At 37.5% G+C, this 20,863-nt stretch overlaps 1 protein-coding gene across 1 annotated transcript; it reads right to left on the bottom strand.

Moving 5' to 3' along the window:
* Positions 1-16,705: 16,705 nt before the first annotated feature.
* LOC128609981 (polyadenylate-binding protein 1-like 2) lies at positions 16,706-19,591 on the bottom strand. Its single transcript, XM_053628963.1, has 7 exons — positions 19,435-19,591; positions 18,831-19,023; positions 18,063-18,256; positions 17,839-17,954; positions 17,331-17,418; positions 17,121-17,216; positions 16,706-16,997 (listed from the first exon to the last, which is right to left on the bottom strand). The coding sequence occupies exons 2-7, from the start codon at positions 18,988-18,990 to the stop codon at positions 16,842-16,844; spliced, it is 810 nt and encodes a 269-aa protein (XP_053484938.1). The 5' UTR covers positions 18,991-19,023; positions 19,435-19,591; the 3' UTR covers positions 16,706-16,841.
* Positions 19,592-20,863: the final 1,272 nt, after the last annotated feature.

Here is a 20,863-nt window from a genome sequence, read left to right as displayed (position 1 = left end):
CAATGTGTTAAACATCCCTTTTAAAAAAAACAGCCATTTCTTACTTTCCTGACATACAGAATCCCCATGATTAGCATAACTAGCCAGTGTGAAAACTAACCCTTCGGCCATTAGCATCTTACTGCTGACTCAGATGCTTATAAAACCATGTAACACAACCAAGCTTTAAATACATGGCTGAATGTTACAAAGGTGACAAAACATTTGACAAACATTTATTTAACATGAACTATCACATTAAAGCAAGCTAGTTAAGAACATTTCACTCCGAGCAGACAAGAAATTTCTGTAACTCACCAAGACAACTTGCATACGTCTTCATGGATTGTGCAGGTTCTACGTTGCACCAATGTTCTATAGGATCTATAGGTTGCAGCTCAACCATATCTGTGACAACAGCAGCAATATAAAAACACTGCCCATTAAAAAATATTTAGCAGTATATAAAGTCTATTATTTAAAACAGAACATAATACAATGAAATGGCATTTTTATCAAAGAAGTTACTTCAGTGGAGTCTTTTTTGCTAATTAGTAGCACTGGATTTTCCTAACTGGTAACAGACAGTAATACATAATGAAAAGTAATGTCCTTAATTTTCATGGTGTTGTGGTACATAGCAGCTAGCCCCTCATCTCTTTGCCAAGTTTCTGTGATCACATGAGTACCAGGGTTATTTTCCATAAATAAATTATTTAGCAGGAGAACTTTGTTTTTTTTGAATCTTCGTAAGAAAATAGTCTGAGTTTCTGGAGCAGACTTATAATTGGTCAAGCAATTTGGAAAAGCAATGTAAATATAAAGGGCTTCAGATATTATTCAGCAACCAAATAATTGACGGTGTATTCATATGTTGCAGAGTTCACACAGGCACAGGAGGTGTAGCAGTGACACAAAGATGTGTAGATAAATGCCATTAAAACCAGTTGAGGGGAACCACAGTCACCTGAATGCACACAAATAAAAAATACCACACACACACATACACACACACACACACACACACACACACAAACTAATCCAAGTGACATTACAGCACAAGGGACCATGGGCTCATCAGAATAGATCACCCCTACACAACATCATGAACTCCAACTACCCTCAGCATACAGTATTTGCCCCATCCTGATTTCTCCTGTTTTTGTGTATATCTCATACTAAATTGTTTCAGAAATTAAAACAAAATCTAAAGATAAAACAAAAGCAAACACAAAATACAGTTTTTAAATGATAGTGTTATTTATTGAAGCAAAAAATGTTATCCGATAACAACTGGACCTGCGTGAAAATGTATTTGCCCCATAGTTACTAATTCCCCAAATCTATGAAACTACGTTCATAATGGGGTTCAGCTGGACTAGACACAACCAGGCCTGATTACTGCAAACCCTGTTCAATCAAATCAACAGTTAAATAGAACTTTTTCACCAGCAGGAAGTTTGTTAAAAGGTCTTAACCATTACCCAAATGGAAAAACTCAGCACAGTAGTGAACCTTGACAGAAGTGACTGACCTTCCAAAAGTCCTTCAAGAGCACAGCAACTACTCATCCAGGAAGTCACAAAAGAGCCAAGGACAACATCAAAGGAACTACAGGCCTCTACTGCATCAATAAAGGTCACTGTTCATGACTCCACTATCAGAAAGACACTGGGCAAAAATGGCATTCATTGGCATCTATTGGCATCCAGGCGAAAACCACTGCTAACCAAGAAGAACATTAATGCCCATCTGAATTTTGCCAAAACACATCTTGATTATTCTCAAACCTTTTGGGAGAATGTTCTGTGGACTGATGAGTTGAAAGTGGAACTGTTTGGAAGACAAGGGTCCCGTTACATCTGGCGTAAACAAAACACAAAAATAACATCATACCTACAGTCAAGCATGGTGGTGGCAGTGTGATGTTGTGGGGATACTTTGCTGCTTCAGGGCCTGGGCAACTTGCAGTAATTGACGGAAACATGAATTGTGCTCTCTACCAGAAAATCCTAAAGAAGAATGTCTGGCATTCAGTCTGTAAATTGAAACTAAGCGCAACTGGATTATGCAGCAAGACAATGATCCAAAGCATAGGAGTAAATGCTAGTCCTAGAAGTCAGTGAAAGACTCCAATTACTGGAAGCATTTGGTTGCAGTTATTGCTGCTAAAGGTGGCACAACCAGATTTTTAGTTTAAGGGGGCAATTAGTTTTTCATACAGGTGATCGGTGTTGAATAACTTTTTTTGCTTCAATAAAAAAAAAATTTAAAATAAAAACTGTATTGTGTTTTTACTCAGGTTGCCTTTGTTTTATGTTGTATTTCATTTGAAGGACCTACTTCATGAGGTCCAGTCACTTCAGCCAGCATGAGCAAACCCATCAGGAATAAGTGAATGCACTGACAGATCACAGCTAATGAGAAAGTAAAGACTCACCAGATTATGTATGTCATACTATAGGCCAGTTCAAGGTCCACAGGGAATAGTTGAAAGGAAAAAAAAGGGAAAAACAAACAGCAGTGATCACAGGCATATGTAAAGGGTGAAAAATAGATTAACAAGCAAACGAAGGCAAAAGAAGTGAGTTTGAAAAAAATGCCAGTGAGGAGTGGTAACACAGGTGCACACAACTTTCCTAAACTGGAAACCAAGGTGCATCATGTTTACCAGATGACAGTCAACAGAATCTGGGGAAAACAGTGAGTCTAATGCTCTGCTTCTTTTTCTCTCCATTATCCAATCACAGCTAAAAATAGACTATAGTTTTATTACTCTACTGTTGGTGGTAAGATACCTGCAGTCAAGTACGGCAACCTACCATTTTGATAAGCCAGCCATTAGTGAGAATATTTTACCTTGAACCAACAGAAGAGAATGCAAGTGGTGAGCACATGTCCTGGAGAGTTACAGTCCAGTTGACAAAGTGACAAAAGACAGAAGGTTTGTTTGTTATGTGGTGATGGATTTAAATTTTGGCTGACTGTGCTGTGTTAAAATGTAGTTATTTGTAAAAAAAAAAAAAAAAAAAAAAAAAAAAAAAAAAATTGCAATTGTTTGCAGTAAATGTTAATACCAGTATGTTCAGAATTGATTTTGATCCTATCGGCTGTTTAGGAAAGGTAGCTACAGTTACTGTGCTATGGTTACATCATAGTCAATAGTTCATAGCCATAAAATCCATTATGGCAGATTTATTCAGAGAAATGGCCAAACACTGCAATCTATATCTGTATGTTATATCAGTTCTATAAAAATAGTTATTAAAAAGTTACGCTAGTGATTGTAAACTATAAGTTTCACAAATAAATTTGCAAACACTTGTGATATTGTGAGATGCAAGATCCTGGTGTAGAGTGTGGTAAACCATTCAGTTAGATTTGAAGACTATAAAGTAGAGCCATAACCTTATAGCAGCATATGGGTTTTGTGTAATGTGTGACATCATACCTTGTGATCATAAACATAAAAATCAAAGAAATTTGGACTGGAAGATGGTCTCTGACTCTGACTACAGCCCCTGATGAGTTGAGAGCTACTACCAACCGAGCTGCAGCTATTAGAACATTAAAATATTAAAGCAGGAAACTAAAAGGGAGGGGAGATATTTTACTGTGTACAGCATGCACGTACCATAAGTGCTAAATTGGTTTGCATTTTTTAATTAACTTTAATGAGCTATTGAATGAAAGAATAAAGCTGGTGGCTATCTATGTTGAGAATGAAGTACTGTGTAAGATAATAAGAACTTCATTTCTGAAGTCTATAGTTAAACTTTATAGAAGAGCAATAAAAGCAAGTTTCCCATTGTCTAACAATAATAGCACAGAGAAAGTTTTAGTAGAAGCTGTGAATGGATGGTTGTGTCACCAGAAAAAAACAAAATCAAAGACAAATATGCTGCAGTGTGCACTGCTGTGGTGAGAGTATGGCACAAAGTTAAAGATATTAGAGAGACATTGAATAAGTGGTATAGCAAGTTAATGGATAAGCAAAATTCAACTAAAAGCTCAGGGAAGTTGTTAATATAATCAGTATGTGGTTCCAGAGGTTCCATGTTGTAACCCTAGAGCTATTATAGGCCAAGTATCTGGTGTTTAATTCTGAGCAAGAAAGCCATCTTAGTCTAATACCTCATTAAACACACTCTGTTAATACCACAAGATCACTGCTGTCTGGTGTGAGAGCTCCCAAAATTAAAGAGAGGTGACCCTAACCTACTATTCTGAGAACAAATTAGTATATGGCTGTAGGTAGTCTTCATGGTTTTGATGCATACACCATAACAAAATACAAACAACAAACATCCCTAGAACTCTATGGCATAAGGTAGGTGTATTTTGCTTAACTCAGCCTGATTCATATTGGGAGCATAGGTTAGTCCTTATCAGCAGCCATTCTGTGATTTAAATTTGGTGAATCAATATTGGAAGCCAACACTGAGAAAGAGAGGCTGTTTGGAGAGTATTAACAAATTAGTATAGTAACAATATACAACTGACACTCTCTCAAGAGAGCCAACATTCAACTGTGGCTCAACACAAGTTTGGCACAACATTTCTCAACATCTGCTCATTTGCTTTAGCTAGCCCTATTTCTGCAATGAAACGGCCAAGCAAACTGAGGAGACTATTTAACCAGGTTAGTAGTGGATATGAAAATGGTAGCTAGGATAGTGTAACAAGTAGGTACGTAGGTAGGGTTTTAGGTAAGAGCTTTTTATTTAGGCTAGTGCCTTTGGCACAGTAGTCAGTCAATAACATAAAATTTTTAAAAACAGACAACTTGGCAGCTTTTCCAGCTCCACATGATATGATACGATTTCAATTCTTAAAGCAACAATTTAATATTTGACAGTTCCAATGAATCTGCTACAATACAATATGATACGATTTATTTTAGAAGCCTGCGAATGATATGTGACCAACTTTGTTTAGAATTTGGGGGAGACCTACCGGTACTTCAATAATGATGATGACATAGAGAAGGACTACTTTACGTGTCAGAGTTACAGGCAAATCACTGTGCTAGGCTATTTATATGTAAGTCTTTAAAAAAGTTGCTTTTTTAAAATAAAAATAAAAAACATACCAGTTGTCTGTCCTTTTTTGCTGATAATAAATTTATAATCTATTGCAATCTACAATAATTGATTTATAATAAATTACAATAGATAATCATCAGTGTATGATTGTTGCCTCAATAACTGCTTTTTACATCAATGCTTCAATCCAAAATCGATCCAAAATCCCTTAATATTTACTGTAGGGCTGTATCACTCAGTCCATTAGCCTTTGAAATATAGCCCAAAAGGCTACAGTTACTAGCCATGAGAAATACAATATTCTGTGTAGAATGATGTATTGCATAGAACCTTTAGGAATACACAGTTGTTTATATTGTGTTGAGTCTACTGTGTTTTGCTTACTATTAAGCTGCAAATATCACTGCAGAGACCTTCTCTGAAACCTCACAGTAAACTCTGACAAGAAAGAAAATAATATAGTTTATTTGCAGATACAATTGACCAACAGCGTGAACAGCAGCAGAACATCAAGCTCACAGTTGTGCACCTTCTTAAAATAAGAAGTGGCAAGTGGTTCTTGCTTTATTAATTTAATTTAATGTACTGCTATTATCTATACTCACCTTTCTGCTCCACAATCAAACTGTCAGCATCATATTGATAAACCAAGGACATAGGTGGAATCTCCATGAAGTCACCTTGTTGTAATTGTGCAATGACTGCAGGGTCCTTGATCAGTGGAGCTCAAGCTAATTATTGGAATTCTAGGCAAAGCAACGCATTACTGCACCTCCTCATGAAGCGGACAGCATTACCCATACTAATGCGATCACCCCATAGCCGCTGAGCGGTGATGGTGATGAGGTTGCAGCCTGAAGATTTTTCCTGATTATGCAAAGCTTTGTGAGGTGATATGGATTAAGACTACATGACTTATTATCAAGTAGCCAAAATCGGTGGCATTAACAAGAAAAGTTGCAGATCCCAATTGTCTGTGCATCTCAAGACAAGGCCATTGCAATATTCTGTATGATCAAATTGGACAGGATGAAAGCAAGAACAGGTGATATGATCTGATTGTTTTTATACAAAGAATATTAAAAAAAAAAAAAAAACATGCAATTTAAGAATATACAATGACCTAATCACCATGTAATTTCACCAGAGCAGATGTAATCCAGCCATAGTTTTAATACAAAGCATCATCTCTCACACTCTAAAAGAAACAGAAAGATGGAAATGAGCTTTGTGTGCTCAAAGTGCTACATAAATAATAATGATGATGATGGTTATCATCAATCATCATCATCAACATCATTATTTATGTAGCACTTTCCTCTGAACACAAAGTATACATTGACAATAAAAAATAATAAACAAATGAAAATATTAATTAAATAATATAAATTAATACAATAATTAAGGAAATATCTATAAACCTTTTGAAAGGTCTACATCGCGAGTGAGGAGCAACACAGCCTCGTTACTAACAGATCGCATCTGTTATAATAAACTACAGAAGTTACACTGCAAGCGCACAAATACAAAATATTAATGACAATAAACTGGAATAAAATTTAACCTTTTAAGCACCTGGCACCAGTTTCCCCAACCCCTTGCACACAGTGGAGCATTTTGGATATAAACAGGTTTGTGCTCGTGCATCACTGTCGTGCTTCTGTGCTACCCAAGCTCCGCTTTGTAAAGTTTACAGGTTACAGTCTTCTTCATGGCATATAATATAAAATCCCCCCTGCCTTATGCCTCCGTGTGATGGTGACTGAGGTCATGTTGGGTATAAAAAGTAACACTGATATATAAACAGTAAACAAGAAATTAATTGTCAAAATGTCTTATACTTCTGCTTAGTTAGTGGAACAAGGCTAGTGTTCCATGTGAGACAATCGTACCTTTCTAAAATTCATACGTTAGACCATAGAGTACATAGTACATAGTGTAAGTGTATAGTAAGTTATTTGGGGCACGACTTTAATATTTACTCTCCGAAACGTGTTTTCGGAACAGAACTAACATAATGAGTAAACGTGCCCTGTGCCGTGCACAGACCAACTAATCGATAATGAGATTCGTTGACAACAATTTTCATAAACGATTATTATCGATTTTATTGATTAGTTGTTGCAGCTCTATTGTTAATATTATTAAAACATTACGTGCACATGTTACAGTAGGTCTTAGGAGGGGTTTTTTTGTATGCAATAGCCTTTTAGTCCCAAAACTCATAGTGGTGTATATGGACACAAATCAGTGACACTACATGTTTCCATTTGTACTTGTGCTTTTAGGAAGGGCTTTTTAGGGCAACCTTTACAAAAATTGTGTTGTCATTGGGTTGAAGTTATACAAGTCCAAGTAATGGGCTAAATCTATTACATATTGTAATTAGCTGCTCTTCCTGTCTAATGAGATCAGCCACAATCAGATTTAGAGTTCTGGTGTACAATTCAGTGCAAGATGTGGAACCAAGAAATCTTGGTTCCATATCGGTATTGTAACCAAGCATATTATCACAATCATCTACCATCACCAAAGATGCTACAGTACAGTCTGCACGTCATCCTATGCAGTGTCAAGCATCCATATGGTCACAAACACAGTATATTAAATACATTAAAGCCTAAATATAAATGCCATATTTGTACACTCAACTGTAACTATAGTGTACTGTAAGTATAAGGATTATATTGCTCATCTAGAGCTCTCTAAGAACACTAAAGTTGTCTGCTTCTGTAGCACACTTAGGGAACTAGTCTGTATTGGCCTGTGAGTGATTTCTTCAACAGCTGATGATTGTATGAGCGTGATTTCCCGCAGCGTTGACCATCAGGTCTCACTTCACCATCAACACCTTTTACAGCAGCTTTACGACCAGCTCTTTATCTGCCTCCTTATTTGCTTGCTCTTTTTTGTGTCTCTCATTCCCTTTCCCCTCCCCAATATCTTTTTTTCCTCTCTCCTTCCATCTCTTCAAGGTGGTGTGACAAGCTGCCAGGAAGAAAGAGAAGTGGAATGGGAGGAGAAAAGGGGCAGAATTGAGCAGAGAGCTAAATCTCATTCACATCTCCCTAGACCCAATTGTTCATCCCAAGTTGGTGAACACCATCATCCTGCTGTGGGTTTGTGATTGATTTTAGCCATCGGACAGAAGCCTAGGGACATGAGCAAAACTCTGACAACAAGGAGAGAACATTTTGGTGTGATGTAATAAACTGCGATACAAAGCTATTAAACTGGCAAAAAAAACCTGTATTGCCGTCAGCACAACCTAACGATTACAGCCCCATGATGTCATTTTGGCTGAGATGCTTCAAAATGGAGACATCACAGTAAACTACACTGAGTCTATTGCATAAAGTATCCTAATGGGACTCTGTCACTGAAAAAAAAACTGAGATACTTGTGGAGTTCTGAGGAGTTATAATTCTTTATGGCAGAAGATTTAGGTCCTTAAGGACTCATTACAGATACACGTTTATTCTATGCCATCTCCCTATTCAAAAACTGGAAATTACACACTACCTGGCTGGGCTGTGAGCTGTAATAGAACAAAAAATATCGACCGCCTGGAGATTTTCAAGGACTCGGGTGGGAAACTCTGCCGTAAGGCACAACTAGGGGATGACAACAAGGCTTTTCGAAAAAATTTCTTTTGTGTTGTCTCAGAGAGGGTCCTGAGGGTGAATGTCCCAGCTGGTTACTCAGACAGTGGTAGCAGACAGTGGTGTGGGGTGTGTGTGTGTGTGTGTGTGTGTGTGTGTGTGTGTGAGAGAGAGAGAGAGAGAGATAGAGAGAGAGAGAGAGAGAGGAGGGAAAGCTGCCTGGTGTGCCTGATCTAATCCACCTGCCTGTGTTGGACTGCGCTCACCCAGCTTATCTCAGGCTTAAAGGAGCTCTCACTGCTGTTATAGCATGGAAAAAGCAAACGCCTTATTTCCTACTATTTGTATTTACAAAATTAGTTTTAAATGTTTTAAATGGTTGTTTATTCATATGTACATATGTTTAGGGCTTAGTTCATTGTGACCAGTTCCGCTAAAGCCCTAAGGCATTATTGTTTATGCTGATGGACAAACCATCTGGTGAAGCTGAATCTGCATGATTTGAAATGAGGGTTTGGGGTGGGGTTGGGGCACATCACAGAAATGCTCAGCTTTTTTCTTACTGTGTATTTGACAAATAGTGGTAAAAGAACAGCCATTACAGCTGATAGACACATATGCAACCTATTATCTGTGAATACTCTTCTTGTAATATCCCCACCAGACCCCTGCCAAACACCAAAGAAATGTCTTTGTGTATATGCATAAGTGTTTAGGCAGAATATATTGGGTTTTTTTACTCCTGATTTTTCCAATTTGGTCACCTGCAACTCACCAAGGGAAGGGTGAAGACTGATATGTGCTTCCTCCAAGACACATGAAGCCAACCAACCACATGCTGTATATGCTGCATCACAGGCAGCATAAGACACTTGGAGGAATTTACTATCTATCCTCTTCCACATACGAGTTCACACATGCCCATGATTGGCTAGTGCCATTGTGCTTAAGAGGGGAGAGGGAGCACAGACAATTTTTGCTCTCTTGGCTCCAGCCAAGGGTGGCTTGCTATCTCTGTTGCACCACTCTGGAGCCCCACACTTTGAAATTTAACAAAAATGAAAATTATTTGTCTGATGAACTGGTAAGACAAAGTTTAATTCACTTATTAGCTGTTATGTAACCACACTTATCTTGCATTTTATTCTGCTTTGGTAGATCCATGTAAAATTGGCAATACTGTGTGCACTATTATTTTGAATAATTTCCAGCTAGCTCTCGATTTAGCGTATCCTCTGTGAAGAGAACATGTTCATTAACCTGTTCTCTTCACTCTTCATGCCCTCCTTGAGAGCTCTTAGCCCAAATTGCACTGAAGTGCCTGTTCAACATCTTAATATTGAGATAGACCTTCAAAGGAGAAAAGAACAAAGAGAGAGCAAGAGCCTCTTATGCATGCTTAATGACAAAAAGGCCACCACTTCAGACACCAATTACTCAAGCATACAAGACAAACACACATGGGGAGATTTGGAGGTGGGCAGTGGGTTGGTCCTGACTGAGGGGAGGCTGAGATCGTCTTCCTATGGGATAAGGTACTGTATAATCGATGGGCATTAAGTTGAGCAATTATTGGCACCATGAAGCAACTATTTATTGGAGGATCTAGATTTAATTTAGTCACTATATCAATCCCAAACAAACTTGCAGCCCTAGAGGCCTGACTTTCCCTGATAAGACTTGTGCTCCCAGCTAATCCTGATTACAGAACCCCCTCATGTACAAACGCATATGCACGCAAACACACACACACACACACACACACACACACACACACACAGAGTCTAGCGACCAGGATTAGCAATGAAAGATGAAAGATTCATAAATCATGGCCAGACAAGAATAAAACTTGTATAAAAAAAGTGTATGGTTGTGCGTTTCTGTCTATGTATTGTTGCTAAAGGGTGAAATAAGAGACAATTATTGCTTCTAAGGGTACCAAATGAAAGCTGTTCTCTGTGTCAGTAGCTGATGGTTTGTGTGTGTGTGCGCGCATCTGTTGTGCTGATAGGTAAGAGTGACAGGGAAGCATCAGGCACCCTGTGCTCATTATCAGAGATTTGTGTGTGTGTGTGTGTGTGTGTGTGTACATATATGTGTAAGTGCCTTAATGTATTCATCTAACAATTTGGATGACTGAGTGTGTTCACCCTGCAACCAAATGCAGGGGTGTGTGTCTGTGTGCTTTCGGCCGCTGATGTATTCCAGCAGCCATGTGGAAGGCTGGGCCGCTTAGCATGCGCTACAGGTCCCTTTTGTCCCCAGAGACAGTGATAAACGAGCACTTCCCTCACATAAAGACCTGAGTGTCACACGCACTCATACACACACTCACTATCCAGCCTCAAATTCAAAAGAGGCTCTAATTAAAATGGTTTTTACACATTCATAAGAAGTGCAAGCAGAGTGCTGTTCTACCTATAGAGATACAGTGTGTGTGTGTGTGTGTGTGTGTGTGTGTGTGTGTTTGTGTGCATGCTCTTTCTCTATATATTCTCTGACTATATGCAGATAAGCTATATGATCTTGCGCATACACAAGCGGATGTGAGATATTAGTATGATTATAGATAGCTAGTTTTTAAGGCATGATATACAGAACGGGACTGACATACTGTACATTATTGCACTTGCGTGTTTCAAAGAGCAGGTCACAGTGCTGAGTCATTGCTCAATGTTTTTCAGGAGCCACAACAAGCATTCACACAATGTGATCTTACAGTGTCTTAAATCTTAAACAAAGCCCAACAATTAAGTCTAGAACCACGATTTAGGATCCGGCACTCACAGTGAACTCTTTACAAAAGAGAAAGTTATTAGAAGCAAGGAAGAAATTACTTACAGTCAGCTATTTTATTCACCCTTCTGCTTTTTTCACATGCTCCCTGACTGGAGGTCTCTGCTGGATCCAGCAAGCAGCAAAAAGCTGTATGAGGTGTTTTGGGTTTTGTTTTGGTTTTTTTTGTAATTAGTGTCTGTTGTGGATATTATTACCAAGCTCGGGGATGTTTTAATACCTGCAGTGAAACTAACACACTTAGCTCTGCTAATAAGCTTTCCTTTGGCATAACATCTGGACTCATCACATTTATTTTTATCTACTGCAGGAGTCTCATTCTCTCCTCACCATTCTGATGTCTCTCTTTAGTGACAGTCCGTGAGCGTGCATATTGTTTGTTTGTTTGATAGATTTTTTTATTTTAAATTTCCTGCTTTGGGGTGGTGCGTGCACCGTTATTTTAAGATGGTGTACCCTGTCTAGCAAAACATTTCACCTGCAAATATAATACAAATAGATATTACAATGGCATGTCCACACCTACAAAAAGCTCTGTCTGAGAACAAGAGCCTGAAGAAGATGACAGTGCACGAAAGGAAGTGCCACATCTCTCTGGTGTTAACACAGCATGCATGAAAAGGGACATCTTGATATGACTGGATAAAAGCACTCTCGTTGAAACAGATTACACAGGTATTTGCTTTAACCAGCATCAAGGTTTTAAAGCAAATTCTTGTGTCACTTGATAAACAAACCTTTATTAAGTGCTGAACAATCAAGGTGATAGTCATTCCCTGTAATCTAGGCTCTTTATTTGATGGAAGAGTGGTCAGAGTAATTGCTGGCTTCACCTAAGCCCTTATCAAATAGCTTTAGATTAAACAAAGATAATTTTTGTTCCTAAATTGTTTAAAGCTGGCAATGAAGATCGTTATCATTAATCTCAAGTCAAATTGCCTACCATGTCGTTTGCTGTACCAGAGACAATTAAATGATGTGCGGCGGCAGCCTATCCTCCCGATTCCTCTCTCCCCATGATATCCTGCGCTTTCGTTCTCATGGAAGATTCCGGGTAATTATTCCAATTAGTGCCAGTGTGAAGTGATTAAACATATGCAGCTATCACTGAGGGAAGATTTCACCAGGTGTTCCTCTCACGGTATTTCTCCCTCTCTTTCACTTCCAATCCAATTGTCTTGAAAAGGAAACATGATTTGGAGTGTCCAAGCTGCCTGTCTCAGCCTCTCTGGGAAAGCAGATGCTCCTTCTATAATTATTCCCTGTTCGGAGGCTGAGGACTGACAGGGCTGATATGCATCAGTATAAATTGGTGTGGAGTGACCTCTGGTCATGTCAGTATGCTAAGGGCCAACCAAGAGGAGCAGAAGGAAGGTTCAGGTCTTAATACACTAACAAGCAGGCAGCACTGTATACATGCAAAGCTGATGGTACCATTAAGACCAGGACAGGATTCATTCAGTGCTGTTGCTTTTCCTCATCTCTCTTTTACTAACAAGAAGCTGGACTGGAACGAGAGGTTAGCCAGCATGCGTAGTGCTAGGCATCACTTTACATTCTTTCAGTCTCACATGGTGATGTTCCTAGTGTGTGTGTGTGTTTATTTTAGACCTGAACACAGTAGGACATTTCCATCCTCCAACCCAGGCTTGACTTTTTTTCTTTATTCTCATACACATAAACATGCTCCTCCTTTCTCAGTTTCAAATGAGAGAATAGCCAACATATTTCAGATAGTCAAACAACTCAACCACACAAGGACTCTTCTAAGCAGGCAGTCCTCACTAGTTTACACTTTGTCCTCTCTGTCCCATTCTGTCAGTTCTTGTATTGCATATACATCTTCCTTCAGTTGCTCCAGGTCTCTATAACACTCCTCTGTCCTTGCTGGCCATGCCATACTGTATACTTTTGGGTTAGAAGGGTGGAGTGATCCATCCACACAGCAACAATTGAATTAACGCTAAAATATTGAGAAAATGACACTTCATTTCACTCATTAAGGCAATTACACAGATAGTAACTTCTATCACATCTGATGTCAGTCATACATTTATGATTCGTCCTCTTCAGATCTTGCCATCATTATAATTGATGACGGACGATGAGACGACAGTCCTGAACCATGATGAGTTTGTCCATCCGTGGGCCAATTCATTATATGGCAGTTATTAACAAGCAACGACATGTCCTCTACTGCAATGACACTTTAAATTGATTCTGAGTGGATCAAGCAGACATTTAATTTGGAGAAGCTCACTAATTCTGAGAATGTCTCCTGACAAAATAATTCCTTGCATTCCCTGAGGGATAGTGCTTCTCTCCATCCACTAAAACTCTTTAAGAGGCGTTGGAATTAAGGAGTTCAAATGGCGTTTAATTAGTTTAAAGAAGTGGGTGATTGGTTGTTAATTAAGAGAGCATTAATGGTTGGTTATTTCTCATTAAGGGTACGACATTATTAACTAGCTAACACCAAACACAGATGAACTCGACTTACTATTCAAACAGAGCGTCCCCTATGTAAGTACAGCATACATTTATGTATATGAATCATTGATTATTAAAAAAAAAACAAAAAAAACAAGGGTGAAAGGCAACAAATTACCTTGAGATGAAATGAGATATGGGGAAATTTAATAGGAAGTGAAGGTCACTAATCCCGTGATGGAAGAGAATGCAACTAGCTTACATAAAACCAAGTTTAACTGTTCTCAAGGACTGAGCTTGATTTCCCATTCTTGAGAAAAGGACAATTAATTCTGGCCTGCACAGTCTAGCACTACGATAACAGCAGGTCCTGCATATAATATGTCCTGGACTGTGGGAGAATATGCTCCCATTCTATTCCAAGCTATGAACTGATGGGCACTATCACATGTGAGCCAAAGCAATTGAGCTCTAGATTAGACCCATATGTCCTCACACAGCCGGGTCAACTCCGCATACACACACGCTCAGTGACACTCTCCTCCTCTGACAGAGAGGAATAAATGAGTGTAATTTCAGCAGAGATACAAAAAGAGAGAAACCAAGCCTCATCTTATATGTAGATATTCATCTGATGTGTATTTATTACAGGTGTTTATAACTAGTAACATGACCTGAAATAATACTTTAGCGTCTTCTTCCACATACGGCAAAAAGGCTTAAATATATTTATTACAATAAAACAATGTGCTGGAATGTAATGGAAGAGCATTAGAAGTTGTGAGTTTTACTAACTTAAATGAAGCATTCATGATTGATGAAGTTATTTTTTTTTTATAACAGCAACAATGGTGCATTGATGTAATGTTGGTGAGCCGTAGGCCTATTTATGACTGAATAATTCAATGCAGTTGTATGCGGTGTTTCTAGACAGCCAGGTTGGCAAAAGGAACTGATATACAGCACCCTTCTTGATCATAGAAACGCATGCAAAAGTTTTCCATTGTTAGTCAGACATTGGGTTGATTGCTCTTTATAGGAGAAATTCGGATATTAATGGAAAAATGAATTAAAAGAATAAATTAAATGGATGGATGTGCATTTTAAAGGAAAAATTATATTTTAAAAAGTTAAATAGTTAATAGCTTTTTAAGGGATTCTCCCTGTAGCATTTTATGAAAGGCAAACACTGTTATAGGGTTCTGCATAGAACTGCTAAAGGATAAAACCAAATAAACCTTCAGAGTTCTAGATTTAACCTTTCTAAGAGTTGAAAAAGTTGAATAATTGCAGATTAAACAAATGAAATAATTATTTTTATTTGCAATAATGCATTTTTAAAAAACATTTATCTAAATATAGAATTATCATTTAATATTATTAATTTATTTAGTCATTTATTTGAGCTGTACTTTACCAAATAATTCCTACTTCATTTTTCTTGAAACCATTACAACTGTATTACAATGAAATCCCAGGTCTTCTGTGTGCTTTGTTCCACCATACACTGAATAAAACAATTTGTTGAAAATCCTGCTGCATGATTTGTTTTGTAATTTTTTTTTAAACTTCTTTGGGCAGTTAATCTTAAGCCATTGCCCACTCTGCCAATATGATCACACATTTTCCTCACACTATGTGGTGTAGAGTAATCTCAAATACACTCACATATGTGCTTTCACATATGTGCAGGAAATGTCAGTGGCAGGAAATTTTAACTTTGAATCATTTGATTTAATCACATATTAAACTCATTCTGTTTTATTTACATTCATTTAATTAGATTTTGGCACAGTTTTTGACCCAGATATTTTGACTCAAGTATTCCATACACATTATATATACATTGATCTATATATATATATTAATATATATATATATATAGATCAATGTATAATGTATATATGTATATATACATTGTATATATACATATATGTATATGTATATATACAATGTATATATAAGCCATAACATTAAAACCACCTGCCTAATATTGTGTACAGTAGGATCTCAAAACAGCTCTGACCCATCAATGCAAGACCTCTGAAGGTGTGCTGTGGTATTTGGCACCAAGACATTGGCAGCAGATCCTTTAAGTCAGTTAAGTAAGTTGCAAGGTGGGGCCTTTATGGATCAGACTTGTTTGTCCAACACATCCCAGAAATGCTTGATTGGATTGAGATCTGGGGAATTTAGAGGCCAAGTCAACACCGTAAACTCTTTGTCATGTTCCTCGAACCATTCCTGCACAGTTTTTGAAGAGTGGCAGAGCACATTATCCTGCTGAAAGAGACCACTGCTATTATGTAATACAGTTGCCATGAAGGGGTGTACTTGGTCTGGAACAATGTTTAGGTAGGTGGTACATGTCAAAGTAACATCCACTTGAACGCCAGGACACAAGGTTTCCAGAAAAACATTGCCCAGAGCATCACACTGCCTCTGCCGGCATGCCTTCTTACCATAGTACATCCGGGTGCCATTTCTTCCCCAGGTAAGCGACGCACACATAATCCACATGATGTAAAAGAAAATGTGACCAGGCCACCTTCTTCCATCACTCCATGGTCCAGTTCTGATGCTCACGTGCCCGTTGTAGGCACTTGCACCACATTGATTTACCAATTACTTACCATAACAAAAATAAGTTTGGATACCATTGCATTACTTTGCATTTACATCAGTTTTCAGAAAAAAAGTCTAAAGTTAATACCTTATGTAATAATAATAATAATTACTATTAACAGTTATTATTATTCTCATTTAATCATAGAGGTTTTAATAGTGTTGACAATTAATACATTTATTAAATTTCTATTTAATTTCTAATTTAAAAATTCCAAAAGATTAAGGTGCAATTTGTAATTGATTTTTATTGGAAGTGCTTCTTCTTTCTCCTTTTCTTATTCTTCTTGTTGGGTGGAGGCAAACACTGAAAGAGGAAAAGTAGGCTCACGAATCACATCATCTGACTCCAACATGTAGATGGTCAGTGGCTTCGGACTCGGCGCTGAATCAGACGGATGTGCAGCGCCCTTCTGTCCAGCATCCTTCCCTGCATCTCGCTCATGGCCTTTGTGGCTTCCTCCGGAGAGGAGAAGCGCACAAACCCAAACCTTCCAGAGCAGCCACTGGTCCCCATCACCTGTAGAAGACAGTGAGGAGACTCATTAAGATAAACTGCTAATGTGGCTAATCATGAGGAAAACTGTGGACACAGGTTATTAGGAAATGAAAACATTTTAGGGATTATTTAACTGTCAGTGACCTTTGCGTGGGTGACGGTTCCAAAAGGTGAGAACTCTTTATGTAGACGCTCGTCATCCACAGAGACATCCAGATTCCTCAGACACAGGTTCACACACTACAGAACAGAGAGCAAAGTCAACATCTACTCTGTGTGTGTATGTGTGTATGTGTATGTGTATATGTGTGTGTGTGTGTGTGTGTGTGTGTGTGTGTGTGTGTGTGTGTGTACCTGCTCAAGCTTGTGTTGAGGTTTAGGATGTCTCTCTTCCTTCTTCTGCTCTTGGCGCTCCTGGCGGGACTTGAAGGGTGTGATAAACCTATAACACAATCGAGACACTGCTGTTAGAGCCTTTATCAGAACCCAAATGTTAGAGACTTTATAGCTAATTTAGTGACCTTTGAGCCCGTCAGTCCCAATAAAGGAGGTGTAGTCTTTTTTCTATTAAATTATTTTGTTAAACTCGTTGCACAATGCTGAATCACTTTACATCACACTGCAACAGCACTATATTATTAATATTATGCAAACATTTTAATGAGACAGTTGTTGGATTTAATCTATATTTAACACATTTAAGAATGTTGTATTCAGATGTGTGATGTATGAGCAAATTATAACTATATAAAGATATAATGTTTTCAACAACCATTAAATACATTTAGTTATACACATATAAAAACAAATTCAAAGGAAATGAATCAGGTATGTACATTGAAATGATTTCCACATGACTTACACATAGTGGTCATTAAAGAGCATGCCATTCAGCCTCTTGATGGCAGTCTCGGCAGCCTCGGCACTCCCAAAGTGCACATATCCATATCCCTTGGACCCATTTTCATCGCACACCACCTTCAGGAGAGGCACATCCGTCAACACACAGCACTTATGTCAAAGAGACCTAATTGAAGACTTTAGTTTTAGGACCTTATTAACAGCCACAGAGCCAGGAGTTCAAACCTTGCATGAGAGGATGTTGCCGAAGGTGGAGAAGGTGTCGTAAAGGGCCATGCTGTCGATGGATTTCTCCAGGCCCTTGATGAAGATATTTCCCTCATTGCTGTTTCTGAGGGATGAGTCACTCTGGGACCACATGATGCGCATGGGCTGACCCAAAAGGGTTTCGAAATTGAGCAGCTCCAAAGCGCACTCAGCTGAGCGAACAACGTGAATTACAGCTTATAAACATCAAAGTTACAGAGGTCTATTACAAGAGTGCAGTATACACCATACACTTCAGTATTCCGTACACTTGACCTTATTATTTTACTAATAAATCTAAAAAAAAAAAATAATAATAATGAAGTACACTTGCTGGTTATATATCAATTATAAAGTTGTATTATTGTTCTTTATTCACTTTTCCATCAAAACTGTTCATGAGACTGCACATGCTGTGATTTTTCCTACAAATCCTTTTTTTTTTTAACTAAGTATTCACATCAGCTTACAGCTTCACTTCTCTTATAATTTCAGTGGTGTGGAAACTATAAAGAGACCACTTTTTAACTAGAGGACACAACATAGTAGTATTATTTTAGATATCAAAGAAACCTTTAAATGTACTTAACTGCAAATTAATTTCACTTAACGCTAGAATGTTACTAGGCCAACGTCTTTATACTGTATGTATTCATTTTTACTTAGTGTCAGGTGGTCAGATAACAAAACAATATATGAAGTAGTGTAGGGAATACTGTTACGGTGTGTTAGAGATGTTTGTATTACCATCAGCCCGATGCTGAAAGTTGATAAAAGCGTATTGGAGTGATGTGCCGGTGTTCAAGCAGAGGCGGAGATTATGAACTCGCCCGAAAGAGCTGAATTTCTCTAGGAGCATGGACTCGGTCACATCAGGATGAAGATCGCCAACATAGAGTGTAGCCATTTGGAAACTAGCACTGATGATTTCACGTAGAAACTAAAAGAAAATTTCACTTTTAGTGACAAACAAAAGCAATAAACCCCACTGAACTGCAGACTGAATATATTGTCCAACACGAGTAGCCTACTTTCTTTCCAAAAGAGTCGATCAAGGTTTCCTCAGATGGTTAACACTTCGTGTATTAACCCATAATCATGTTATAAAAAGCTACTGAAACCTCCTATTTTAATGACAAATTTAAGTAAAATGTAAACTAACCATTACTTTCACCCCTGTAAATCTGAAACGTAAGAAAAGCATAGGCCTACAGCGCTTAAGCCTAGCAGTATTATAATAAACTTATCGTTTAACAATGAGCAGTCTCATTATACGTTTGTGTAATAGGCTAGCAGTTTAAAAATGAAATCATTAAATTAGAAATCAATGAAATGTTGTAAGGATACTTACCACTGAACCTCTGAAATGCTGATCGCTGCGCAAATGTCCAAACTGTGAGTTTATTTCAGAATGTTCACATTAGAAGTTCTGTTACCATAGAGGTTGTCATGTGAACGCTGTGATATCACCGCATTTGGAATTTGTGTTCTACATTTGTCTTTTTGAAGGTAAACAGCTAGGTGCAGTCCCAAGTAACTTAGTAAATTAAACAACAAGAACAAACCTCACACTCCAGATTTAATGGATTCAAAAAGAATAGAATTCCACAGATTTACAATATTAGTGTGTGGATATTTTTGTATGTTTTTAATCGAGTATGAACAAAAAATATTTTCAGTCCATTAGACCCTTGTTACAAAATCACACAGAGACTAATTTTAAACAACAACAACAACAACAACAACAACAATAATAATAATAATAATAATAATAATAATAATAATAATAATAATAATAATAAGCGGCTGCCCAGCTATCCTCTTCTGTTTGATTCAGAGCCCAAAAGACTGCATTTACCTGTGAAAGCTTTACGCATGTACAGCACTGTGCAAAAGACTGAAGCCACCTTTTTCTTTCAATCAAATAGCCATTCAGTGTTTATTGTTAATTATTTGGTGGCAAACAACAATGATGGAAAAATGTTCTGTACATTTTCAGTCAAACAATCATGCAGTACTTATTTATCCAGGTCAATATTAAAGTTCCATTTTAGAAATAAAAAGATTTCTTACTGGTTTTACTGTTGATGACCTGTGTGATCCCCCAAATACATATTTCCCTCATTAAAATGTAAACCAATTTATAACATTTTTGACATGCGTTTTTCTGGATTTTTTTTTGTTGTTATTCTGTCTCTCACTGTTCAAATAAATCTACCATTAAAATTATAGAATGATCATTTCTTTGTCAGTGTATATATCTATACACACACACACACACACACACACACACACACACACATACATACATATATATATATATATATATATATATATATATATATATATATATATATATATATATATATATATGAAGTATATTCCCATTGATATTTTAAATTGGAGGGCACTGTATATCTATTGCTTACCATTTTATATATACAGTACTATGCAGAAGTCTTAGGCACATGCAAAATAATGCTGTAAAGCAATGATGCCTTCAAAAATTATGAAATTAAATGTTTCTACATTAAAAAAAAAACTATAAAGAGCAGTAAACAATAATAAATGAAACAAAGTCTATATTTGGTGTGATGACCTTTTGCTTCAAAAAAATAAATAAATAAAAATTAGTAGTCTGAGGTACAATTTGTGCAGTTTTATTTGGAAAATAACCGGTTTAAGTTTTCCTGAGCATCTTGCAGAACCAGCCACAGTTTTTCTGGAGATTGTCGCACTTGCTTCTTAGTTTTGACGCAAAAACCCAGCAGCCTTCAATG

This window comes from Ictalurus furcatus, chromosome 1 (assembly GCF_023375685.1).
Source record: "Ictalurus furcatus strain D&B chromosome 1, Billie_1.0, whole genome shotgun sequence".
NCBI lineage: Eukaryota > Metazoa > Chordata > Actinopteri > Siluriformes > Ictaluridae > Ictalurus > Ictalurus furcatus.
Note: the sequence above shows the minus strand (reverse complement) of the source record. Positions and strands in the feature narration are given on the sequence as shown.